Source organism: Accipiter gentilis, chromosome 13, assembly GCF_929443795.1.
Source record: "Accipiter gentilis chromosome 13, bAccGen1.1, whole genome shotgun sequence".
In the NCBI taxonomy this organism is placed as follows: domain Eukaryota; kingdom Metazoa; phylum Chordata; class Aves; order Accipitriformes; family Accipitridae; genus Astur; species Astur gentilis.
The window spans coordinates 29,146,142-29,173,920 of record NC_064892.1 but is presented as its reverse complement, the minus strand read 5'-3'; the positions used below and the strand labels follow the sequence as shown (position 1 = coordinate 29,173,920).

Genomic DNA, 27,779 nt, shown 5'->3' with positions numbered 1-27,779 from the left:
GCCGCCGGGGGAGGAGGAGGAGGAGGAAGGAGGCGGGCGGGAAGCTGCTCGTGACTGCCGCTCTACCACCGCCGGTCCTCCAGCTCTATGGTGGGGGGCGGAGCCGCGCTTGCCCGGGCGACAGCGGTGGCCCCGCCCACTCGCGGAGAAGCGCGGGAGGAGCTTCTCCCCGCCGCTATCCCGTCAGGCCTTGCGCGGGCTGCGGCCTTCGGGGTTTGTGGCGCGGGGGCCTCGAGCGGCTCCAGAAGTTTCCCGGGGGCGGCGGGCGGTATGGCGGCGGCGGCGGCGGGTCCTCCTCTTCGGTGAGCCCCCTCCGACCCCTCCCCGCCTCGCTCCCCTCCCGCCTCGCTCCTCTCACGCCGTTGTGTTTCCTCGGCAGGTTCTCGGACGGGGACGTCGACCGGGACCCGGGGGCAGCGGCGCAGGTGAGGGCCGGGCCGGACCAGGCCAGGCCAGGCCAGGCCGGCGGGGGCTGGGAAGCGGTCGTCGGGTCTTACCCAGCCGGTGTTTGAAGTTTGTCGGCCTGCCCAGCCGCCGGTGTTGGGGGACACACCGGGGTTTGCAGCCTGCTGGGCCGGGCTTAGGGGCGAGGGGAGCGGCTGAAGGGTGGTGCGGTCGCTCTTGCTGTGAGGGGCGCGGGGGGGGGGCTTGCAGAGTGTCCCTTGGAAACAAACGTCTCTCGTCTGAGGTCTGCAGGCAGAGGGGTTCGGCGCCGTTCTGTCAAAATACTTGGGCTACCTGTGTTGCGAAGAAGAAAGGCAGAAAAAAGCCCCTGAACCAGCTTTCTCTTCCGTGTAGACAGGTGGTAGTTCAAATAACTAAAGCCATTGCGATTTGTGGTTAAAAAAGCATTAAGCTTAGCAGAGAAAACGTGTTCAATCTTCATTCGTTTTTATTCTGCCCCGATCGCTTTTTTTCCTCTTTCTGTATTTTGCGGGGATCAGCACCAATTTTTCGTTTCATTTCGACATGAAAAGTAAACTTTTTACAGTGAGAACGCTCTTTCACAGGAACAACCTCCACACGGATGTGGTAGAGTCCCCATCACTGGAGGTTTTCAAGACATGACTGGACAGGATGCTAGATAACCTCATCTGGGCCCCCTTTCCCACAAAAGGTTGGACCAGATGATCTTTCAAGGTCCCTTCCAACCTGGCCTGTTCTATGATTTTACCCATTAACATGTATTAATGTGCTTTCAAAGGTTATTTTTAGTTAAAACAGAGGGTTAATGAGAAGGCAGAACTGGAGGGTGCATAAGTATTTCTATTTAACGTACTTGGAAGGGGAGAGGATGTAAATGGATAGTTCTACTTGAATGGAGTAGGTGGCAGAAGCATAAGATGATACTGGATTATCTTTATGTAAAGAAAATGGTGAAGCTAAATCTTACAGCTCTTTTAGGTTTAGGCTGTAGCTTGTTTTCAGAGGATAAATGACATCTAAAAAGCAATTTGGAATAACCAAATATATTTGGTGTAGTAAAACTAACTTAAGATCTAAAAAAAAGTACATTTCCCATTGTGGGGTAAAAAAATCCACCAACAAAAACCCCCAGAAAACCTCAACACCAAAAGGTCTTTGGAAGTATTAAAGAATACTATCAGAATATGCTTTTTTTATTATTATTATTAACAAAGTTGCTTTGCTTTTCTAGTTTGTATTTCGGTTCTTTGTACATTCAGTGCTTCAAAACAACATGTAACACATTCTATAGCTATTATTTAATACCCAATATGGTAATACTGGTGTCACTTGTGTAGCCTTTTTTAAAAGGACTCAATTGAGTAGGTAGATTGTGCTTGGTAATCTCTGAACTGGTAAGTTGCATAGTTCAGTGTGGCATTTTGCTGATTTAGAAGCTTGGATCTACAGGTGGTATACCTAGTATACCATGTTTGCATGATCTTAGGTGTGGTCTTTTAGCTCATGTACTTAATTTCTAATCTGGGACACAATACTGTATAAATTGTGCTGTGTAACGCTGACACATTTGCTGACTAGACTTGTCTCCAGTTGTCATGCAATTTCTGCACTGTGTCCTCATGACTTTTGATTTCTTGAACTCCTGAAGAGCATGCTTTGGCTTTCTGCACCTGAATCTGATACAAATGAAAGATCATCTTCCATCTTTAAATAATCTCTGAATGATATAGCTGTGAAGTCTTTAATGATGTTTTTGTCATTTTAAGTTGAAAAAGTAGCTTACTATGTGGAGACCGAAAGCACCTTTAACTCATACAAACTCTTATCATTAGCGTGGAGGGACCTGAAAGTTCCCAATATATTTAGAAATAGATTTGCAACTTGGTCCCATGGTAAGGGCCTTTAGAGTCAACATATGTGGAAGACACGTACTTGAGTGTTTGTGAGGACAGGGTCCAAGCTTGTTCGAAGTTAACTGTTGCTGATACCCATAATCTGGAGTTCCTGGTGCTAGTTGAGTATTACTTGGCGGTCTTCTCAAACAGCTGTGTTACAGGAATAACTTCTTCCGTGTGCGTGTGGCTGAATGAGATGTGATGACTTATGCTAAAAAGCCAACGAAGAGATGAGTTTCATGCTGTTGAAGGTGCTTGGGTTGGGTTTGGTTTGCTTTGCTTTCCTGGGGGGAGGGCTAGTTCTGTAGGAGGATCAGTTCATATGTTGTCTGCTGGTTCTAATTGGTGCTTTTGTCATCAGCGTAAATCACAGGAAATAACGTTTGGAGTGAGAGGTGATCTGTCACAGAAGTGACTCTGCTTGTGAAGTGCCTGTAATGTTCAGTGTTCACTGTCAGAGTCAGACCCCACTGGGTTTTCAGGATCTAAAGCTGTACTTCACCTCTCAGCATAGTATGAACCAGTTTTCATATGTGGGTTACCTTATGTCCCTCCCGTAAGGAATACCTATAGCCATGAGTATTTCTGTAGCGATGACTGCTTTTGAATGACTTTAAATCTTAGGAGGGCATCGGTACAATTAGGTGAAGTTACAGTGGTCTACTGCCTGCCACTTTCTTCAGAGACTCTCAAGGTTTTAGATTTATATGTAGATTTGCATATCTTAAGCTGGTAAGAACTCATGCTACTACTAAAAGCAGCTGTTGTGGCCACTTAACTCCTAGTTGGTGTAAACGTTTTATGTGACGTGTGAAACAGAACAAGATGCTGATCTGAGTTAAACCTAAGGCAAGTCCTTCTGTTCTTCCTTTTTCTCTGGCTTGGTGGGACAGAGTTTTGGCAACTGTGCTGTGCTAATATTTATGTGGGTTTAAAACCTGTATCTTAGCTACATTCATGCTTGCTAGATTCTGAGTAGAAGTCAACTTGGCAAACAGTTACTGTACTGTACTGATGTAGTGCAGTGGCTTTGAAAGACTTACTGTCTTCTAGCAAAGAGAAGAGCATCTCTCACTAATAAGGACAGAATTGGACATGCTCTTTTCAGATGTGTGCGTCAAGTCCTGATTTTACTCTGTTGTGCAAAAGTCAAACTTTTCTTACAGAGAACAAAATATAGTTATTTCAATCTGTATAACCAGTGATTCCCCTAAGAAGGGACTGCTTTATGCTTACTTATATTGTGCAGCAGTATTTCCTGTGAGGCCTGTGCCCCATAAGTCTTTTGTTCTTCTGCTTTTGTGCTCAGCATAAATGGAAACAATCTCTTATGCTCAATAATATCATGTAATGTTTTATTTCATCACGTGTCACAATGCTTTGAGCATGTTATCCCCACACACGTGTTTTGACATACTGTATGTTGACTTCCAAATGCCTAATAATGCAGTGCTTCCTCAAACCCAGCAGACCTGTGTACAAATATGCTGAGAATTATAGGAAAGTCTTTGGAATGAAGAGGATCACCTGTGCATTAGACTTCATGTTGAAGGCATTTGAAAGTCCTGTTTCCTTCTCAGTAAGAAACAGGCTCCCTGAATTTGATATAATTGGCAGGTTCCTTCAAGCTCTGATGTTTAAGCTTTGTGGATGAGAACTGATCAACAGGTACAGTCATGCCAGTTAGGGTATTTTCTTCTGAAATGTCTATTAGTTGTTAGAGTTTGGTACTGTATTTTTTTCATGGGGACTTCCGAGGTGCCATTTCATGGGGTTTTTTATGTGTCTTTACAGGAACTGACAACAGCTTTGGAAAAAAATCCAGATGATGCCGAATATTATTGTCAACGAGCTTATGCTTATATTCTTCTACAGAAATATGCTGGTAACATCTTCAGACAACACTGAGAATCCTCTTACAAGTGTATTGTAACGCGTTCTTTAACGAAGATGTCTTCAATCTGAAGTGAAATATAGTAATAAGAGAAAGTGTTATCTGTAACTTAATGTGCTGCTTTTACAGTTAGTGCATAATTTTGTAGTCACTTTGTTTTCAATTCTTTTGTTTCTGCAAAACTTCCAGTGAATTGGGTACTTTGCAGTCCCAGCTTTCCATTCGATTTTAGTCTGCTGTTATCTTGGCAGCTTTTTTTTGTAAGTAGACTTCTTAGGCAGATTTTAAGCTTTTGTGTTGTAAGCATCTTCCATCCTTATGTTTTTGGTAGAGACTGAATCCTGTCATGGTAGGAATGTGATAGCTGAGTAATGCCTGGGAAAAAATTTTAACTGAATAACTGAAGATTTGATCTATTTTTTCTTTCCAATAGAAAACAAACAAACGGATTCACACTTCAGATATGTCAGAGTATTTGACTAAACAAAACCCAGGCTATATCATATGTAGAGCTCTGCAGCTGAGTGAAGGGTTCATCTGTAGCAGTTGTGGCTAGATTTAATTCGAACGGTGTGATTTGTTTGCAAGCTAAGAAAGCTAACATAGTACACCTTAAAAAATTTTCACTACTGAAAGACTCACAGTTCACTGCTTTTTATAACACATTATTATATTCCTCACCTTTAAACTTCCAACAGATGCAGTTGCAGATGCAAAGAAGTCCCTGGAACTCAACCCCAATAATGCTGTAGCGCTCCTTAGAAAAGGGTACGTGTCATATATTGTACTTTGTGAATCTTGCGATAAATCTGTAGGGCAATACTAGTATTTGGATTATGGCTCTGTACAAGCTTTTTGCAACACCATGAATGAATAAATTTAATGCCATACTGCTTATAACCCATTTGTAATAAAGCTGTGGTTATAATAAGCGATTTAGTTTGGTGTGGTTATCTTAACATCCTAGCCATTTCAAAAACACGCCTCTTAGGTGATTTAAATTCTTACATTTGTAATTTTAACAAATATAGTGTGTGAACTAAGGATGTCGTGATCTTCAGAATGTGGATTAGACTGAAAAGTAATTACTGTTTCCTTGTGCTTTTCTTTGTTCATGTCAGGTTAGGTGAATATCATATCAAAAACTATGCATCTGCTTTAGAGTCTTTCCGAGAGGGACAGAGGTTGGACAGTAAGTATTAAAATTTTTTGTGTGCACAGTACTCCTTTGCTAGTGAGGAAAAAACTTTTTTAATGTGTTAGTTGAAAGTGAAGACCAAGGATTTTTTCTTTTTTTTTTTTTTAAAAAGGCTAATGAATTAGGTGCCTGACTTCAGATGTCTAGCTTTTGGGAAGGTTTGTGCAATCACTGCATAAAAGTGTAAAACTACTTAAAAATGTGTGACAAAGTTCTTAGCAAGAAGTATATGATTTTTAAATCTTTTTAATTTTATTTTTTTTTCTTTAAAAAAAGGGGAGTGTTTTCCTGCTTCCTGGGGGTCTTACAAATAAATGGTGGCAATGGTGTGCAATTAAGTGTCTTAGAAAAGTTTCTGAACAGAACAGGCTCCTTACACATAGCTGGAATTTCGTACTTAAACTGATAGACTGGTCTTTAGAAGGCACATGCAACTTGATGCATGTTCAGACTGACAAAATGGATTTTTACCTCACATTACATGTTACTTAATTACAGAAGCATTTTTATATCTCTTTCTTTATTAAAAGTGTTGGCTTCCTGGCTGGACATGGGCACTTTTTAGTTTGGGAAGAATTAGAGCTTTTTTCTTTTTTTTTTTTAAAACCTGACTTTATTCTAGAAGCAAGAAAGGAGTAGTGTAATACAGAAAGCTTTGGTAGAAGACATGGGGAAGCATAAAACAAAGCAATTGCAAGATGGTTGCGACTCCCTTCTTTTCCCTCCTATGCCTCATTTGAAATAAAACCCTCCCCTCATTCCATTCCTTCCCATCCCAACAGTGGAAGGAAATGGTAAGAAAAGCACCTTGAAAGGTTACACAGAGCAAAGTGCACTAATCTGGTAAGCATTGTCATGGTCTCAGATCTTTCTAGTATGTGGTCTTGCCTGTAACAGTGGCTGGGACCTGAAAGTTTAGCAAAAATTTAATTTCTTTGCCTCTCCCAAATAAGCGAATGTAAGAAATTTCCTAAAGTTCTTTCAGTTCTGGTAGTTTGCATAACTAGGTAGTCTCCACTGGCTTGTACACTATGAAGACAAGCGTGTCTTTGCAGTCTAGCCAAGTTCTTTGTTTAGTATCTTTCCATGAAAGAGATTCCTTCCAGTGACTTCTGTAGCTTTCTGTACTTGATAGGTGACTTCTTATACATCTCCAAACTCATCACTCCTGAATTTAATTGAATGACAGATCTATATTTTTTCATATTTTTGCCCCACCCCAAGAAACCACTATCAATTTGAGGTTTTTCATGTGCATGGATGTTGTCACCTTTCTAGTTGGTCAGTTGGAGTTGTTCAAAATACAGGTTGTACACGAAATCTCAAGCCAGAGCATCTTTTTTTTTAATTCTGTTTAACCTCACATTCTACTTGCGTTCTAGGGTGCAACAGCACACAGAGCTGCAAGTATCTTTTTAGATAAGTTGGTGACTACCAGGATCCTCTTAGCTTATTCAGAATCCCTGAAATACAGCACAGCGTTTTCCTGTGCTGAATTGCTTGACTTCTACCTGTTTGAATTTAATTTGCCATCATTTTGCTGCTTACCCAGTTGAAGTGTTTCTGAAGCTCCCCAGTCCTTCCTGATTACTCTCTCATCTGAAGATTGCTTCCGCTGTGCTTTCCGTATCTCGTTACCAAATTCTATGACCTATTGTGAGATGAGGAGTCTCCTGAAGGCCTTTTTAAAAATACAGAGTTTTAGTTGAGTCTCTCATATATATTACCTAATTTGCTGGCAAGTTTATGTCCGTAACAGAATTTGCCTTTGCAGTTCTGTGGAATGTTTGATAGATCCCAGGTGAAAACAATTGTGAGCATAAGCATTTTAGCAAAACAATTAACTTCCAGTTCAATGCAGCTAGTGCAAAATGAACAAAGCTCAGAGGGAAAATTTGCCACATACTGCTAAGCAGGTGATAAAGAGAGAAGAATGTAGCTGTTGCTGCCTCAGAGAGAATTGCCGTGGTGGGGAATTCTTTGCCGGTTTCTTTGCCACACAAGGGGGCAGAAGTACACCAGTACATGTTTCTCTTTCCTTGTTGATGTAAGGCCTGTTTTACATCTTAATCTGGAATGCTAATAATGATGAGTTTCCTACTTATGCTCATTATTGGTATGACTGACAGGCCCAGGGTATGACAGCAAGCTTCCCATTACCCACCTACAGGGATATCTAAATAGGACTTAATGTGATGAATTGCTGAATGTGCAATGTTTCTTTATTTTATAAAATAACATTAGGAAGCGAGATTCCTTTCACTCAACCGTGAGACTAGACACATGTGGATTTTTGGAGTTCATTAATTTGCCTTAGATTGAAGAAGCACTGTGATCCCTTACTCTTCAGTATGTTATGTGGATTTGGGACAATTATACTCAAATTTTCTTGTTGGTTTTTTTTTCTGTGACCACCTAATGGATTTAGTAAAGGTGGAATGCATCAACTTTTTAAATAAATGTGTTCATAGATACCTTTCTTGTGTTCTAAGAGTAGATTTTTCAGTAAGTGAAGACCCAGTTAGGTTTTCTGAACTAGAAAGTTATTAATAGAAGTCGTTGGTAAGTTCTTTGGGATGATAATGCAGTTATAGAGCACCAAAAAAAAATAAAATTCTTTTGCCTCAAATTATAAAATGTGCTGGGATGCAGGGAAAGAGGCAGTGGTTGGTGAGGGGGATCTTTCTTCTAGGAAAAAAGGGAAGATAACACTGGACTTTTCTTTTAAAGTTCGTGTTGTATAGCAGTCTTGTCATAGGCCATAGTTAAAAAGAGAATTCCTCACACGGTACTGCAAGTCAGAGGCTGGATCAGTGGAGATTTGACTCATTTTTCTCTTTGCTTGGACTCCTGAACCTACTTAATTTAATTTCACTTTTGATAAATAAACTTTGTTCCTGGCTGCAAAACTTGGGAGTCTTTATAGGGTATGGGTGCTAAGTTTTAAAATTACAGATTAATTTAGGTTGCAGGGAAGCTCTGGAGCTCATCTAATTCTGTGCCCTGGCCAAGAGCAGTATTAACTTTGAAATGGCATGTGTTTGCTTGGGTTCTTTTTCTGCTGATTTCCAAGTATCTCCAAGACTGAAGATTCCACAGCCTCTTTGGGCAACCTGCTCCAGAGTTTGACCACTCTTTTAGTAAAAATTTTCCTTATCTAATCAGAACTTACTTTACTGCATCCTGGGACCTTTGCCTCGCTTCCTTTCCCCATGTACTTCTGAGGGCAGTCTGCGATCAGGCATCTGAACACCTTAAGTATACATTAGGTAATTGAAGACAGGCCTTGGATCCCCCAACAGAACTGTCTGATAGTTAATTTTGGTTAATTCGATCTGAAAACGGGAAAGAAATCTTCTTTCTAGGATTTGCTAGGAATATAGAAGAGACTGCAGCAGTCAGTGGCTGATTGTATTGTGATGTCAAGACAGCCATATTATTTGCATTTTTATCTTTTCCTAAAAACAACTGAGAGATTACATAAATCTTATGTAGCTTAAAATTTATATAACTTTTAAGACGAGTGGTGGGGATGGCAGAAAAGGGAAGAGGAAATGGCTGGAGGAGTGGAGTAGCAATTTTAAGACCTAAGGTGCACCTTAAAATCTATGTACATTTTTTATTTGAAGGGATTGGGGGGCATAGTTTGCATAACTGCAGTAGAGTCACAGTTGGTGTTATGTGCATGTCTGCTGGGAACTCTTTTGTCGAGCCTCTTCAAGTGTCTGCTAGGTAGTTGGCTGTGTGAACTCCTCAGTGTGAATTCTTTCTATTTTAAAAAGATAATAAGTTTAGCTGTTCTTAGTAGTTGGTCAGTAATGTTGCCGCTTTTTTACTTTCCTGACTCTGAAAGACTTTTCTGGGAATTTTGTTGAATAAGATGATTATTCTGTTGTTACACTGCTACCTTTTGAGCTATTTTCTAGTGAATTCATTTCTATCTGGGGAGCTTGCTTCCTAGTATATCAAGGTCTTTCTAAACTTTTCTGTGATTGTGATTCATAGGATGATATTGGCACCTATGTATTTCTAACATCTCTGAAGCTTCAGATATATCTGTAAAGTTTGTGTGAAACCATCAGGAGAAAATACTTGGTGTTTGTGAAACCATCAGGAGAAAATACTTGGTGTTTGTGAAAACTTGTGCAATTTTGGGTTGTCCCCAGAAGTGGCTGTCTCTTGTGATTATTCCTCTAGAGAGGAAGTGTGTGACTTCGAAAAAATGATTTTAAGAATAATGGAAAAATGTGTAAAACTATAATTCTTGCTTTCCAAACACTTGTATAGGGGTAGAGCAGGGTGGAAAGCGATAGCGTATTTGGGTCATTTCAAACAAAATCTAGTGTCCTACAAATTAATTTGAAGTTAATTAAATATAACAGAGTTAAATAGTAGAGTTGTGTAAAAATACTTAAAGCTTAACTGGAATGACAGAGGTTACAAGAAGATAACAGGAAATAATACCTTTTTTTTAGTCAATTGATGTGAGTTTGGGATGGATCTGTTCCAAGTGGCAATTGTGAGGAATTGTTCTTTATGCAATATGTGTAGTGCTTGAAGAGTTTTAATGTTACTGTGTTTGATCTCTTCTAGATGTAGATGATACCTTTACTATTTGGATTAAAAGATGTGAAGAAACACTAAATGGTAAGAAAAACCACATTTACTTGATAAGGGATTTGTTATGCCCTGTGCTTTGAAGCTGTGTCATGTTTTTTCAAAGATTTACAGCTTACCTCTTACTTAGAACAAAAGAATTTTATTTTTTTTTAATCACTTTTTCCTATCTCTTGTTTCTCTCAGAGTAGACATCCTGAACACTTCTATACTTCAGATTTAGAGGAACATTAATATTAGGGTTTTAGTGTAATAATTAGATGTGACAGGGGAGTACCTATTTAAAGTTCAGACAATCATAATTAATTTTAACTTGTTTTCATACACAACTGCTAACTAATTTTAACTGTGGAAGCATGTTTCAGCTTGCTTTCCAAAAACAAAATCAAAATAAGTTTTCAAGTCTTACAGAATATAAAATTGGAATGAGGTGGAAATTTGGGGATTTTAGTCCTTGATTCCATGTGGAGAGTGCCTTAGGTGCTAATTGCTGCTGTGGTGTCTTACCTGTGGTAGTCAATGAGTGTGAGTATATCTTCCTTTCATACCTTCCTACGGAATGACACCCCTGACAACTAACTCGTCCACAGTGCTTAAACTGCCTCTGGATTTTAATGAGATATAACGCAATAACTGATGTCGGTTTTTCCTCCACCTGTTGTGACTTTCCCTCCTCTTTGTGGTGCACACTGGAGACTGGGACAGTAGAACAAGTTCATGTCAACCTGTTGACTAAAAAGCCAATAGAGTAGAACCTTTTTTGTTGTATAGGAATGAACAGATTTCTGCTTCGTGATACATTTTTGCCAGGTTTATTTTTATTTGGACAAATTGTGTGATTGGCAAGCACGGTCTTATTTGCAAAGAATTTTATTGGGTGACTATTTTCTCTGCCCTCTCAAGGAAAGAGGTTATAATACACATTTTTCTGTAATGTCAGAATTACTTTTTGCAGTGTTTTGTCTGGTTCAACTCACTTGTCCTGTTTTCTTTTGAATATTCATTCGTGTCTTGTCTTTTTTGAGCCATTTTCTTAATTCTCTGATACACCAGTGGAAAAAGAAACAACAACAAAAGAACAGCTCTGATTTCTTAATTACAAATGAATATTCTTTTTTTGTTAATCTTTATCTCTTTTTAGCAGTATGCATTATAAAGAAGCAAAGGGAGAGGTGTGTTTTTTTCCAAACATATTTAGTCTGAAATACTTTAGGAAAAAGTATTTAGAAGAGGAGATACCGAGCTATAGTTTAGATCCAAGTATTACAGTATATTTAAGGTCATGTGAGTGAATTTCTCTGCCAAGCTTCCATCTCATTCCCCAGGTGGGTTTGCCTTGCACAAGATACAGTTTTGAGGGGAACTTTGTGCTATTCCTAGGGATGGATGATAAACCTAGTACAGACTTGTGGGAAGTGATTTTTAAAACTTTTGTTTGCCATGGTGTTGCTTTCATTAAAAACGTCTGTATGTGTTTCTGATAAGCAAGGGAAAGTAATGGCAAGTTTGTTCCTTCTGTTAGTTGGAACATGCTTTCTGTTACAGTTGTTCCTTTGTACAAGTTGCTGATTGAAATCTGATTAAAAAATAGTGTGTCATAAAAGCAAAATACTAGAGGTAGAACTGGCATGTTTTTGACTTCTACTGTTGAGACTGGAATAAATGTGGAATGTCTGGAGTAACTGAAGAAAGCTAGAATAAGTATATGCCTTGTAAGTTCAATATGTCTTTTTCTGAAAGTGCAACTTTTTTCTTTCTACAGCATCACAGACAGAAGTGGTAAGATGTTTTCCTTAATATGTTTACTCTTTCAATTTCTTTGTTAAGCTAGAGCATACTTTCAGGCTTCAGAGGGTTCTTAAAACTTTCAGGCTTTAAAAATAATCTTTTCTATTGCACGCAATTCTGAAGGATTTAACTTTCCTTCTAAACATGTGTTCTTTTATTTGAGACCAAGGTTGCAAAATTTGAACCCTGGAAACTCCTAGGAATGGTATACAAATATGGCAGTTACTCTGCACTCACTGAAGTAAATTTTAAGTTTCTGGCTTGCAGTCTGTGGCCTAATTTACAAATTAACCAGCTCACGTTGTCAATACTAACTTGCTTGTGACTGCTAGAAAGTAACTTTTTTTTCCCAGTAGCTTGCAAGTGGTTTGTGCAGACTTTTTTCTGCTGTAATTTGTGCAGCTTTCAGTTTCCTTTTTTTTTAATTGGAAGTCTTTAGAAGAAACGTTGAAATTGACGCAACCCCCCCCTTTTTTTTTCTTGAGACAAAAAAAATGGGAATTTGCGTTGGATGTTCTGCTCCCTCTTTCATAGTTACTTCCATTTTTTACATTTTAAGAATAGGGTAGAGGAGGAAAGTGTACAGAAAACGTGGTGGGTGTAATGTAAAGACAGATCTTACAGTTAAAAGGTTTTTATGTTTAAAAGTTACATCTTGAGTTTTCAGATCTATTTCAGGTTTCCTTCATGACTTGTAGATTAGCAACATAGCCACTGTATGTCTCTCAGGTGTACTTCTTATCCAGGAAGAAGATGAGTTAAAGCAGAACTTTCTGCTATCTATAAAATGTCTGACTAATACATTCTAAGTCACAGACAGACATATTTAATGTAAATTGAAACTTTTTAATTCATAATCTGGCATAAATGGTTAGGAGAACAGTGAAGAGCTTCACCTGTAAGTTAATGCTCATACATAAATCAAGAAAAGGGGAGCAATCAGTATGAAAATGATTTGTGTCTTTGAAAAGTACTTAATTGTAAATTTTCACTTAACACTGATGTAACTTTCTTTCCAATTCAATATGCTTCAACTAGAATGCACAGCAGCAACCTCTGCCACCAAAGATCAAGTAAGTTGACTTTAGCTTTACTGTGAAAATTGAAATAATTGACATATAGCTGTTCTTTGACTGGGGGATTGAAGAAGCAAGATAATGACTGTAGAAATTCTTTTTGGGTAACTTTTTAAAGTGGCAGTCTAACTGAAGTGTTTCTCGGTGTCATCACTTTTGTTCAGACTGAGTTGTACTTTCAGGAGATTATGCCTCGCTGGGGGAGTGGGGAATGGTGTAAGCATTCTGACTTCTGTTTCTAATTCTCATGCTGAGCTTAATTAAAAGATTGCCCCATTGTGCCTAGTATAGGCAATGTTTTTGAGATTCTTTTAAGATCCTGAACTAAAAAGGTGCTATTTAATTTATAGAAGGCAAACAATATTATGAATTGGTCAAGAAAGTGACCTAATTTTGGTATGCTTTTTGATTAAAAAAGATTCTTTGTTCTTTAACTACTTATCTTGCCAATTCTGCAACTGCTCTTTTAGAGGAAGACATCTAATTTTATATGTCTTTTCTCTCCCATCAAACTATACAATGTACTGTATATCTCTCAGGTTTTCCTTCTTTTTTTTTTTTTTTAGATATGACTGGTACCAAACAGAATCTCAAGTAATTGTGACTATAATGATCAAGAATGCACAGAAGGATGATGTCAGTGTGCAGTTCTCAGAGAAAGAGGTGATCTGTATTGGCTATCGATATGCATCCTTAGATGCCTTAAAATGTAGTAATTAAAACAGTGAACATTATCTGCTGTAATAGCATGAAAAGAATAGCACAGGTGGTCTTCAGTCTGAGTTTTTTTTATATACAGTTATGCTGTATATGTGTGTATGCCCAATCAAGTGAACTGGCATCTATTGCTGCAGCAGTGTCCATAGGATTTATACACAAGCAGTAGTGTGGTGTGCGTGCTGAAGAGGGAACATCTGTTTTTCAGCTGCTTGTGTGTTTGGAAGGATGGGGGAAGAAGTGATCTGGGCTTCAAATGTTTGAGTATGCATGCATCTGGTGTAGGAACAGAGACAAGGTATTCTAAAAACAGTTATGAATAAGTAGTATCTTGCTTTAGGACAATTATAGAAAAAGAATGAATGTTGGTTGGTGGGTTTTTCTTGCTTTTGGCATCATTAAAATTGTTAATGGCAGCAAAGCATATATTTCAAGGAAGTGCACTAATCTATTGTTGTGCCATATGCGGTACCAATGATGTTCATGTTTAATTTAGCTGAGAGTATTGAAGAGTTAGGTTCTTATTCTTGACTAAGTTGATACTTCACAAACTACCAGGAGTACTTGGTTGTTACTATCTGCTTTAGATTGTTAAAAGTGTGTGAGTGCTTGCCATGTAGTCTGCGTGTATTAGAAGGGAAGTTGCAAATTGTTTTCATATTCCATTATTAATGTGTTGATACTTCTTCATTTGCCATATAATTCTTTACCCAAAGAATGCAGATCAAGCTGACAAGATAATAGGCTTTTTGAGTACTTGCTGGCTAAGAATTGAAATCTCCTGTTCATTTTCTAGTATACTTCAGAAACACCTTGTTCAATAATGCAGTAATGTAATGGCGTTGTCTGAAATTCTGACACCTGATGCTTTTAAGTGCCCTAGAGAAGGGTCATTAATTTAATCACTTAATCTTGGTGCCAAATGACAATCCTTTACTTAGAAATGGAAAAAACTGCTCTCAAAGATGACCAGAGACGTGTTTTCAATTGTTAACAGATGAATGCATCAGTGAGACTTCCATCAGGTGAAGACTACAACTTAAAGCTTGTTCTTCTTCATTCTATAGTGCCAGAGCAAAGTACATTTAAAGTGCTTTCAACAAAGGTAAGCTTCTTAAAGTGTAAATTACTTCTTTGACCGTTCCTGATGTTGAAAACCTTTCTGCTCTATTGTCTTGTCTCTCTGGAACAGTCATAATATCTTGCTTTTCATATAGAAATGCTTTTTCTTTCTTCAAGGTGCCTTTCAGCCAGTGGGAGGCTTTCTAAACTTTTGCAAATATCAGAAATAGTAATACGCTGGTACTTACTGAAGTGCAAATGACGGTTATGTTGAGGACGCTTTTACTTGTTGCTGTAGAAAGATGACTGTGGTCTTCACTCTTAAAATTCAGGTGTTAGGAAAGTATTAAAAACTTTCTGCTAAACTTCTAGGAGCCTGGTGAAACATTGTTATCTTTGTGTGCCCAAGAAATAAAAGATTTCAATGTTGAAATAATTCTTTACCCTTTCATGACTTCTTGCTGTTAAAGGTTAGATGTATGGTTAACTGTTCTTGGCTTTTCAAGAGAGTGTATTCTGCACTGTTCCTGGAAATAGTACTTGCTTGGAGACAGTTGAAAATCGCATGGCATGAGAGAGAATGCTTCTGTCTCAACATTTTGTTTCTTCTGTGTTACAGGTATAGAAAAATAAGAAACTGACTGTGGTCTAGCATAGCATATATTGTTGGTATAATGCATAGGCAGACATATGTTTTGTCCATAGAGCCAAGTCTGAATCTCTGAAGCAGGATTGTGTTGTTGATGCTTTCCTTGTATTTCAGTGGTGTTTCTGCAGAGCTTTTGGAAATTCCTTTGTATTCTCAGGTTCCATTTTACCTGTTCCCTTGTCAGAAAGGTACCTATAATAGTTCTTGCATCGTTTCGGGGAAGAGGGACTTCAAGATGAGATGAGAGGATTACCATAGAAAGTTGGTCTCGTTTTTCCACTCCTCGCACTAAGGAAGCTGGGCAGGTTATGTGATTTGAGTCACATGAGCTCTCATGCTGTGGGAGATAAGCAGAGTGCTTAAAGCATGTAGAAAATTTGCTAGTCCATTAGTATTTCTGTAAATTTGAGTGCAATGGGCACAGACCTTGTCAAGAGGAGTAACGTGAGGTCCTATTTGCTTTATGTTCCTATCTAGCTTGTGTTATACTTTTCATTTGTCTTGAAGTTTACCATCACTTTTATGAAACATCTGCTTGCTACTGAGCACTGTTGAAATGAACTTGACTTTGTCTTTCTATGCTACCATCTCTAGTAAATGTCTGAAATAATTTCTAGTAGTCTAGAGCCTGGTTTAGATTGAGGTTCCTAAAGTGGTGTGACAGCTTTAGTTATGTTCAGGCAGTGTCTGAATTGTAAATATTTTGCATTAATTTTCAAATGTTACTGTTCCTGTATAATTGTGAGAGAATGTTCTTGAGATAAAATGGGGTAAGAGAGAACGGAGGAGGTGTTCTAACAGCAGAAGTCAGTGCTTCAACATGTTCTTCCTTTTCCAGAAAAGAATATAGTGTAAAGACATCTGTGAAGGAATACAATTTAAATGATGCCCCAGCTAATTCCGGTACTGGCCAGCAGATGGAGTCTGGCTGAAGTAAAAAAAAATTTAAAGCAGGTCTATGTTAAGCATGCAAAGACTTCTTTAAAGGCTTAGAATATTTTACTTTGAAAAACATTAAGCACTTTAAGGGAATGATACAGCCTTAGTGTTTGAATACTAGAAATTCAGATTTCTATTCATAAGTTTCATGTATGTACTTTGTTCTTACGAGCAGTATGGAAAATGTGCAGTTATTACTTTGAATAAACTATCTTAGAATTTCTCAAACCCCTTACAAGTTAATTTGTACCATTTACATGAAGACCTTTTGTAAGGACTTGGAAAGAAAGATATAATCTCATCATCTTCCCAATTATATGAACCTTTTACTACACACTCCTAAAGAAATTGTGTTTTCATGGGATAGGAACAGATCTGTTCTTGTGGATTAATAATTTCAAATAAGAATAACTGCATGTGTTCACACTGCTTTATTTTGTATTGCTGCTTTGAACATATGAGCCACACTGCCATTAGCATTGTGTAATCTTCACTGGGCAACAAAGAGTCTGGTCTTTCTTTTCCGGTTGTATGAGGAAATATATGAGGAAACAGAGTGGAATGTATGGACAGGCTATGTGGGGGATAGTTTGTTTCCCATGAACTTCATAAAACTAACAAATGTAATGGGCAGAGGATGAAACAACAGAACTGGCAGATAGTAGAACAATCCTGCGTGTTTTGGTAGCTAAGAGAAGCCAGAGAGGGATTTCTCAATACTGCTTGAAATTCAGCATCACTTGACAAATGCAAAGGAATAAAGGTAAAGATGCATAATCAGGAGGAGAAAATAGCCTTAATGGTATTTGCAGAATTATAGATTCTAAAATAACTGCAAAGAGCAGACAGAACTTGCAGACTCTGCGATTGCTTCTTTCAGGAAATGTTAACAGTGGTGAAAAATGCGATTGATACCTTAAGAATTGTTTCTTTCCTAGCAATGAAATAAAAATTATACCTTTCAATAAATCCATGCTGTGTCTAGCTCCGAGATACAAAGTCTCTGGAAAAGAACAGAACTAGCAAATGGTACAGAGGTAGCATACATAGATGTTTGGAGGTGTTTGGTTTCTGTATGAGCAGAAGTAAATTAGCATTCATGATCTGCAGACTTTTGACTTCAAGCTGTGAGCTAGAAGAGGTAAAATACTTAATGCCGATGCAAGAACAGCATAACGTGTGGGTGAAGTCCAGCTTTGAGATAAAAATCTTCATCTCTTTCTTTATTCATCCTAGTATTGTATATTCTCTAATTGTCAACAGTTTTACAGATGATACAGATGGCCTTTATTAGTGGCTGTATGTATTCCTTCTATGCTTGGAGCCATTTTTTTACCTAATTCAAAAGCTTATTTGCTATTTAATAGATATCACTACTTGCAAATTCAGCTTTGAGTGATTATGTTTCCTGTTCACATTTAGTCATGAGTTCCTTAGAATTACCGGGTGTTGTTCAGCATATAATTCTGATGATCTAAGGCCTCAACTTGATGTTCATGTGAGAAAATGCTGAATACAACTGTATTAATTGCCACATATGCATAAGCATTTTTTTCTCGTACATGAGCAGCATAGCTGATAGATCATAACTAGCACAACTAGATCAATTGACATTATTGGCTATACTCCTCATCTGTCAAAGGTGTCTGACTGTAGTAGTCTGATCAAAAAGTAATAGCAGCTCCAAAAAGCACCATATAAATTTGAGATTTGTGTCTTACAAATGGAAGCTGATCTGGTCTTTGTATGTAGCATGACTTTGTACACAATAGGTAGGATTTTGTCTATTTTGGTGGTCATCCTCAGTTGTGTTCAGGTGTCAGCTGAAGTTGGGGGAAAACTGTGCCACACTGAAAACTGCAGGTTGCGTGCAGCATTTAACAGTAGGAAGGTAGGTACCCTTTAGTGGTGCTGCTTGGTTTTTTACTTCTTTCCAGAAGAGGGAGCCAAAATGTAAAAGCTGGACCAAGTTTGCTCTTTGTTAGTTGCCTGTGTGCAGTTATCCGGTAGCTCAGTTTGCATAATATCATTGTGCTCCCTTCATAAAAGGAAAAAGGCATAAAAACTTAAAATGAGTGACTAAATATGTTTAAGGCAAAACTAGCTGATCTGTCTCTGGCCAGAAAATAAGGCAGGAAAGCAGAAATGCACAAATATTGTAAGGATTTCTATTGTTCTGAAACAGTTCTTTGTGCACAATCAGCCTAGCTTTCTTTTCCCTCTTTTGTTCAGTCAGCGTTTGGGATTCCAGGGCAATATTCTGCCATGTTCTGTTGGAAACCTGTGTAATGTGAGCAGTTTTTCTAGGTCTTCTGTTGTGTTCTAGGTGACGCTCAGGTTTTTCTTCTCCTTAGACCTAGAAGAGGAGAGTGAGGATGACTATGTGCTTTTAGCAGGTATGCTTATGAACTTGAAGGAAACTTGAGCTAGTGTTTTCTCTTTTTCTTCCCCTCTGCTCTTGCATCTACAAATAGTCAGGGGACATTACTGTGAGTTTTGAGTTTTTAGTGGTTTGGGCTTTTTGCAGGCAATGACTTGCAGCAATTTAGAGCCATTTGAAAAAGTGGTAAAAAGTGGTTTCTTTACCCCAGAACTGTCCTTTAGTTAGATATCAAAGTTGTGCTGCAAACAGGGGGGAGGTGTTTAGAAATCCTCAGCCTCTTTTACAGTTGACATTTGTTAGTTAATAGACATGTCTGAGGTAGAAGCACACTCTCAGCAGCTTCATGCCAAGAATATGGTAGTGTGCATCAGTGGAATGTTTCTTTTCCTCAAACCAACATTTTGCCTTGCAAACTCTGAAATACTCTGTGCAGCTTACTGGAAAAGCACACCGATGCCTGTTGCTAAATGTAAAGGAAAAGGCAAAGAGTGAAACTGTTTCACATACTCTTGGACTGTCATCAGAGCTTCTATTCAGAGGCAAATGTACACAAATAGATAAACAGAGGAACAGATTTATTTTAACTAAAGTTGGTTCTTACCATTGCAGTCCGATCCTTAAAAGATACTTTCTTGTTTGGGGTATTTTCATTAAATGGCTTGCAGACACTTGAATGCAGGCTTTCCTGCTCTCCTGTACTTGTTTTTTCTATGAGGCTTTTGTGCAGATTCATATCTCCCATATATTCTTGAGCACTTTCTGTAAATTATAAACTGATATTTAAGATAAGTGTTGGATGCTTCTCTGAAATGTCTTACATCTCTTGGGTAGGGCTAGATGGAGCAATTTACTGGCTAGACCATAAAGAAACCTTCCCAATGATTGGCATGATATTTACTTGGCTCAAAATAAGTTTGAATTTTTTTCTTCTTCTTCTTTATGAATGCAGATGGTGTGGAGCAGATTTAAACTTGTTAATACTCTGAGAACTATGTTTCAAACAAGCATGTAAGTTAGTGCCCGTGCTTTATATAAATACATAAGGGAAAACTAGGCATAAGGGTTTTTCTCTGTCTTGAGAGAAGATGGATTTAAGAACTATTGGAATAGTGATGGTTTACATTGAGGATGCAGTGACAAAAAGCTCTAGGATACCTAAATGATCTGTATTGGTAGCTCCTCTTAAATTTAAAATTTTAACGAGGGGTTGCTCTGTAATATCTGTGTGGTGGAAACTTTGACCTTTTTGCACTCAGTTCTCTATAGTACATAGCTGGCAAAGAAACTGAAAGGTGCACACTAAATCCTTTCTGTTGCAATATATTCACTGCAGAATAAATTTTTAATTATAAATTATTTGTGATAACACTGTAGAGTTATTTTCATCTTGGTGTATTTTGTTTAAAGTTATGGACCAAAGATCTTGGAATTCACAATATAAGCAATGTATAAAAGGTCTTTGAATAACTAGGATAGCAAAACTGTATGTGCATATAATCTTAGAGGTAAGTTTGAATAGGTCATATGTTTTTAGAAGACAGTGGTGTTTTGTCCTACCCTTAAATTTAGGTAACAAAATACATGAGATGATTGCAAAATGACAACTCTAAACACTTAAAATTTACAACTCAGGCAAGGCAGTCAGAAGTTCAGTAAATAACTAAGCAGTTGACTGGAAACCCTGAATTCTCATTTTCGTGTGTTTGATGTAGCAAAACATCAGAATTTAAAAGGCCATTTTTTGATGCATCTTCAAATGAATGGCTGAACTATTGCTTAAGCTTTGCCAGTTCTGATTTCCTTCATCCATCTGATCAGAGCTTGACAGAAATTTGCCAGTGGTAGGTGAACTTCCCCTTAGCAGGGACTGTAAAATACAAACCACAATAGAAATTAGAAGAAAATTCTTGCAACTTGTCAGTGTACACCAGAATCTTCTTTTAGGGAGGAAGATAAAAACTCTCTTTTAATGTTTCTCAGTTAAACTGGCAATGTCTGTCCCAGAATGTTAGTTCAAGTGAAATCTAGTTCATCAGAGGTTTGGGCTTTCTAACAGTAAGCTTCTACCTAGAAAATTAATGTTGGCTAACTAGCAATGTGTTTATCTGTAGCTAAGGGGAGAAATTCTTTCTTAAAACTAGATTAAATGCTCTTTTATGCCAGTCATCTTAAGGTAAGGGGGTTTTGTGTCCTTATACTACCAGTGAAATAGTTTAGAATAGCTTCTGAGAGTAACTCTGCGGCATCTTCTCTGATAGCTAGCACTTAGATTAAGTTGCAAACAAACTTGTCTAGATCTCTGATAGATTTTAAAAAAATCAATTACTTTTATGACTAGAAAATTTTGTCATTAGAATCTTCTCTGTATCCTTTCACTGTGGATGGGGTTTCTTCTAGACAATGAATCCCCGTTTGACCCTCTTCTCAGGGGTAGGTTTCTCTCAAGACAGTATTTCAGACAAGTAGTGCATGAATTATATCAAAATTCCATTTTTATTTTTTTTCTTTTCTTTTTTTTTTTTTTTTTTTTTTTGCTTTGCTTACTTTGGGCCCCAAATACCAGGAACTTAAAAATTACAACAGAAAGTAGATTATTTCTGTGTTGGAACTTCTCATACAACCAGAGTACTGTGTCCAGTTTTGGGCTTCCTAGTGCAAGAAATGCACTAACGTGGAGCAAGTCCTAGTGGAGGGCTGGTGAGATGGCTGCACAGCATGAGCTACAAGGAGAGGCTGAGGAATTAGGCTTGTCCTTAAGTGGCATGCAAAGCAGTTAATTTGCAATGAAATTTTCCTGTCTTTTATTCTAACGTTGGCACGAGGCACACAGGCATACATTTTATGAAATATAGATGTTAAATCAAAGTAGTTGGTGAAGTGTTGATGTATTTCTCTTGCCCGAGTGCTGAATTTTTTTCAAAGGAGAGGAAAAAGCTAACAGTACTTGCGTGTTAGATACGATACAAATGTCCGTACTGATACGTTACTTTTCTGTGTGATAGCTATCAGTATCTGCTTTAAAATGTTCATTAAAATGCATTTATTGCCGTTTGTGCACATAATTGGGACTCGCAAAGTTGTTTCTCTTTAGATCAAATAAAGCTCTCAAGTTGAAGAAATATGTGCCTTCACAAGCAGAATTTTATAGCTTTATATTTTTGGAAAATGTGGTTGTATAATGGTATGAAGCTAATGATTTCCCTAGTTTTACTCCTGCCTGCCACTTTGCCTAATGAGTAACTTCGATTGAAGTGGATGCAGTAGATGGGGTAGAGGTTTAATCATGTCATAAATGCATTCTGTCTCAACTCTTCAGCTGTCTATACCTCTAGCTTGGCAGCGTTGAAATGGTTTAGATTTAAGAAATGTGCATCTTACACTGGGAATTAGTTTGTAGCATTTCCTTTTCCTTAGGGATGTTTGTCATGTAGTACTGGCTTAGGGACAGTTTCACAAGACGAAAGTGTAAGAACTAGCAGATTAAAAAAGGAGAGGGGGATTACTGGAGCAGCAAAAGTAAAGATCTTCTTTTTTTTTTTTCTTTTTTTTTTTTTTTCCTTTTTATGTGTGGGCAGAGTACTCTGATGAATAGCCAAAGGCCTTCATAAGGGCTCTTTGGGGAGGATTGTATTCTGAGAAGAAAAAAGTCCATGTGTAGTAGCTCACATCAAGCATTACATTGCATTAGAGGTCATTCTTGGTGTGGATGAAATAGTCTGGTTTTGAGATACTGAAAGATCGGTGGAAAGCCTGAAGCGTAAGGGTAAGAGGAGATAGTGAAGGAAGAAACAAACAGAAGAGAAATTGAAGAGGTATAGGGTTGAGCAGTCTCAGTATCAAGCATTTACATTCTCTCTTTTTTTTAAATAGAACATATGGGAGGATCTGCTAATAAGCAGAGTATAAAATCTTAAAATTAAGGCCTTCTCAACTTCAACATGCAACTGAATTGATAATACAATTTCCTCAGGTTTAGAAGAGTTATATAAGAAGCAGAGGAAAGACAAGTTGGTTTAAATTAATACTCAGGTTTCACTTGTAACTAATTAGTACTTTTCTAAGTGGCTAATGAACTTAAATGTTTGACTCATGAGATCCAAATTCATTGTGGGGTGGGAATCAAACCCAAAAAACTGCTGGTTCTGGCACTCAGGGAACTACTTGTTTGTCTTATATGTAGATACACAAATATTTTTGGCTTCCTTAAGCTAATTGCAGAGCGTTAGATTTATGAGTGTAGATGTTAAAAAATGAACTTAAGGTTATAGTTTCCAAGGTGTTTTTAAAAGAGTCCAGTGGAGGAAGCTTTGCTGACTTCTTTCATTTTACTGAAGACTAATTACTGGCACAGTTTGAATGCTATTTCTGCATAGTTTCAACAGAAATCTCTGCGTTCTTACAGATTGCAATATTAAACTCTGTAATACAAGCCTTCTTTAGGGACAGTAGGTTGAGCAACTAGAGTAATACATTATTTTAATTTTATTTATGTTTTTGGTTTTGTGACTGGGACTTTGACTATTTTAAAAACTGATGCTCTGATGCTTAATTTGTGACTTGTAAAGTTGCTAAAAACATTGTAAATCCAACAGACGGGGAGTGGGAAGTCAAATACAAGTGGTTGTTGGACTTAGAAACTTACTGAAACTCTCCCCTGCCTTGAAGGGCATTCCATGCCTCGTGTCTTAAACTTTTTGTTGTTCTCAGTACAAGTTAGTGGTGGAAAATAAGTATTTAAACTTGTCTAGGGAAATGGTAGCTTCTCCAGGGGAAAAAAGAAGGGGAAAAAAAAGGGGGGGGGGGGGGGGGAAGCAGTCATAATTGGGTATTCTGGTTCTTAAAATGCAGCATGATTGCAAACATGGAAGCTTTGAAACTTAAATGAGCTCATTTCTTTATTTTTAGAAGGTATCTCGGTCTATTGCTTACCAGTGTTTGATTTGAAGAATGGATTAGATGAAGTTCAAATTTCAGATCAACAAGATGCTGTGCAAGGAGCTTGCTGTTAGGATCTCTAGGGTTAGCTTTTACAGTGGTGCCTTTGTTCTTGGGTCTGCAGGGATCCCCAGGTTATAGTGGCTATAGGTGGAACTAAGAACTCGCTTCTGCTGAGCAGTTCACAAATAAGGAACTGCTGAAGTTTAGCAAGCACTGATTTCAGTTAATTAATAGCGTTGTATGAACTTTGCGACATTTTCTTAAGTGAATTTGTCCTTTGGAGTGACATTAGGCAGTCCTTGCTTTTCAGACAATGTTTTGTAACTTTGTAACCCTGTAACCAACGGATAAAGTTAATTATGAAACAACATTTCAATATGGTTGTCTAAAGGGATTATGTGTAGTTGTGAATAGGGCATGACATACTTCACTTAATTTTGTTTCTCCTATGATAATTACAACCATATCCATTTTTAATTGCCAGTTTTGTCAATGAATACTAGACAGTTTTCTCCATAGCAGTGTTTGTTCATTGAACCAAATTAATAGAGCTTCTGAATTTCTCCAGTGGGAAGATCTGCATAGTCCCAGGGTGTTTCTGTGGTTTGTGTACTACACATCAAATACAAAATTTTTTGGTGGTTGAATTGTGAACCTAGATAAAGTTGGATTTTATAGTCCTTCAAAAGTACTGTTTAATTATTAGAGCTGACTTGCAAGAAAGGGATGCTTGCAAGGTAATACCTTGGTGCCTGGCAGTGTAGAGACATTGGGACTGATTGTTACTTTTGGGATGCCATAATTTACAAAAAGAATCAAGTGAATAGTAAGCAAAAGAAAGTGGTACTAAACAAAAGGATAAAAGTCTGATAGATCTGTGCAGCCACATAAGAGTTTAGCTGACATACGACTTGGAAGTCATGTAACTTCATCTTGTAAGGTAGGTAAAATTTGCTAAAGTATAGGCTTTATATTAGAGACTGTGTTTCTAAAAACAAATGCATTTATTTTTGTTCTGCTACAGGATCCAACTACTTTGAAACTATTTGGCAGAACTGTTTGCCATCTGGATCAATTTGTTCTTTGTCTTGTGCTTTGTAGGTTGAGATAAAAATGAAGAAGCCAGAGGCTGTAAGATGGGAGAAGCTGGAGGGCCAGGGAGATTCTCCTAAGTTAAAGCAATTTACACCAGGTTTGTTCTCTCAACTATTAAGTATTAAATGGTTTATATGTATTAAACTACTTGCAGCTATTAATAATATTTTTTGTGTTAAATATTGTGAATAAAATCACAGCTTCATATTTACAAAGAAAAGCCTAATAGTCTTGATTTTACTGCCAACAATTGACAGAAAAAGTCTGCAGGGCATTACTAAAACTTAAGTATTAAATTTAGTCATAACTTCCATTAATCTGATGGATTATTAAGGATATATGCTTTTCATTAATTTCTCTGGGCTTATCTGTTTGGCTGTTTTGGTCACTGTTCTGCAGTTCTATGCATTGTTACGCCTCTGTTGTTGCTTAAATAAGTAAGTATTATTTACTTAAGTATTATTTACTTAAGTATTCCATCTCTCTTGGAAAGTAATACATTTGCAGTTTTTCAAGACAGATTAACAATCTGTCTTTGAGAGAATTTGAATTTCCTGATTTATTGATTTCAGGTATTTTTTTGAAATTTAGCTCAAATTTTCCTGTGGCTCTAGGCTGCTGGTTTTGGGGGTTTTTTTTGTGTTTTGTTTTTTGTTTTAATTTTTTTCTTGCTGTCAGCCAGTATCTCCTGCCTCGTTTTTACTTTATCTGCATTGCTGTTGTCCAGCATTTTTTTTGTTGGATAGCTAAATTATGTAACTCTGTTTACTTAAAAGTAAACTTTCGTAGGTACTCAATGTAGTGTCTAGCATTTTTTAGTTTCCTTTATTTTTGTTACTGCAATGCTTATATATATCAGTAAGGAGGAATCCATTTGCGTTTCCAGATTCATGTTCCATTATCATCTCTGATTCATCAGATACATATACGTCTGTTTTCTCTGCTGCTCTGAAATTTGTGAGAAAATGCTTCATTAACTAACACTTCTGATTTCAGATACCCAGCACTTATATCCGTCATCTTCTCACTATACAAGGAACTGGGACAAACTGGTAGTTGAAATCAAAGAAGAGGAGAAGAATGAGAAGTTAGAAGGAGACGCTGCTTTAAATAAACTCTTCCAGCAAATTTATTCAGATGGTACAGATGAAGTGAAACGTGCCATGAACAAATCGTTTGTAAGTCTTCATTCTTTTTCTCTGAAGAAATGTGTAACTTTTGCACACTGACACAATTTACTAAACTTTGCATGAATGTGGAAGCCTTTAGCTACCAAAACCTTGGGCCTATAATGAACGGCAGCAGTTCTGTTGGACATACTGGTGTAACAAGTATCGCTGAAAGCTACGATGTTGTATGCTAATGAATGTGACTCTTTAAGTCCAAGGTTGTGCTTTGTCACTGGTCTCTTAATCGGTGTTATCAAAGGAAACAGGTTTTGGCTCATACAGAACTTGAAGGCTTGCCATGGATGAAAGGATCAAATACCTCTTAATTGTTTGTATCTAGTTCCTTTTATTTACAGTCCTCATGGGTAAGAACATGACTGACCCTTCAAAAGCTTCTTGTTAGTGAATTAACATCTCATTGTGTCCAGTACCGATAAACGTACTGTTGGGCTGAAGATTATGGAATGATGGCTTTGTCAAATTTTTTTCTATATGTACACAAAATTCCTGTGTAATTGCTACTACATGAAGCTTAAATTCTTCATGTTTCTTCTGAATTTGTTAATCTGCTGTAAGAAATGTGGCTTTTATATTACTAGAATTCCTGTAGTAAGCTAAACAAGCTTTTTCTCATATTGCAGATGGAGTCTGGAGGCACAGTTCTGAGCACCAACTGGTCTGATGTTGGTAAAAGGAAGGTAGAAGTAAATCCTCCTGATGACATGGAATGGAAAAAATTCTAACCCTATTTTTAATCTTTTACCATCTATGTGTTGCCATAGTCCTGTACTGACCACTGTGTATGGACATAGCATTCTTGGATTCAAAGCACTGAATGTTCCCTTGGAAACAAGAATTGTCTTTACATTTTGCGTGCTTTAGAAATTCCTTCATCGCAGATGTTAAAGATATACTCAAGAGTGGAACCCTATTTTCATCATCTGTCTAATTTTTGGAAATCGAGTCAATCGGTCTAAATTTTCTACTGCCTTTATCAGCTCTGCTCTTTGGGGATAGGGTGATCTCTAATGGCTGGTCAGGATTATTGCCTTATGCCTGGTATTTCTTTTCAGTAACTTATTAGTTCTTGGCAACTTTGGGTAAAAAACACTTTTCAACAATGGCGTTAACATTGTCTGCTCTTAAACTCTGCTAAATAAAAATGTAAATATAACTTTTTCTATACGGAAGCTGCTTCATTTCATTTTTAGTAATCTTGGTTTTTGATAGGGGAATCATTGAAAGCATATAGGTAAGGATGCGAACACGCTGCTAAGAAAAAAAAGCTGGCATGTGTAGGAGCAAAATGTGCATTCAGTGAAGAGCATGAGTTTGCTATTCTTGATGCAGACACAAAATTTCCACTTTTGGAGTCCTTCCACCTGTGTGATAGGTTGAACTGCAGTTCATATGTGATGGAAGGGAGAAAGTCAGTTGTGGATGGAAATTTCCACAGAAAAGTGGGTCCTCTGTCTGCCTCCTATATTCAGAAAGAAGGATCTCTATTGCAGTTGCATGAAGTCAAAGATAGCAAGCAGTTGCTTTAAGTTGTTATTTCAGAATACTGGAAACTGTTTATATTTTAGAGAAGAGCCCATGTGTCCATAATTGTTTCCATCAGTACAGCTTTTCCATCATAATCGAATTATAAATAATGGTATTTACAGAAAAAGAACTGAGAAATGTAAGAAATACTGTCTATGCTTGTACTAGTTAGATATAAGTCTGCAAGGGCCTATAGATGCTCAAAAGCCATCTGGACAGGGTCCTGGGCACCTGGCTCTAGGTGCCCTGCTTGAACAGGGTGGGATTGGACAAGGTGACCTCCAGAGGCCCCTTCCAACCTCAGCCATTCTGTGATTTGGTGAAAGAGAGATGAACTTAGAAAACTGTGGTAAACATGCCTAGTCCAGGTGCCGCTGTCCCTTGGGAA

The 27,779-nt window shown here is 37.7% G+C and overlaps 1 protein-coding gene across 1 annotated transcript; it reads left to right on the top strand.

Annotated features, from left to right (window-relative positions):
* The first annotated feature begins 176 nt into the window (after positions 1-176).
* On the top strand, positions 177-27,031 carry SUGT1 (SGT1 homolog, MIS12 kinetochore complex assembly cochaperone). The gene is made up of 13 exons (XM_049815868.1): positions 177-302; positions 380-425; positions 4,116-4,206; positions 4,914-4,983; positions 5,337-5,407; positions 10,007-10,060; positions 11,793-11,809; positions 12,857-12,891; positions 13,461-13,557; positions 14,609-14,716; positions 24,684-24,774; positions 25,674-25,855; positions 26,488-27,031. Exons 1-13 carry the CDS (start codon positions 271-273, stop codon positions 26,587-26,589), a joined length of 996 nt encoding a protein of 331 aa, XP_049671825.1. The 5' UTR covers positions 177-270; the 3' UTR covers positions 26,590-27,031.
* The last annotated feature ends 748 nt before the right edge of the window (positions 27,032-27,779 follow it).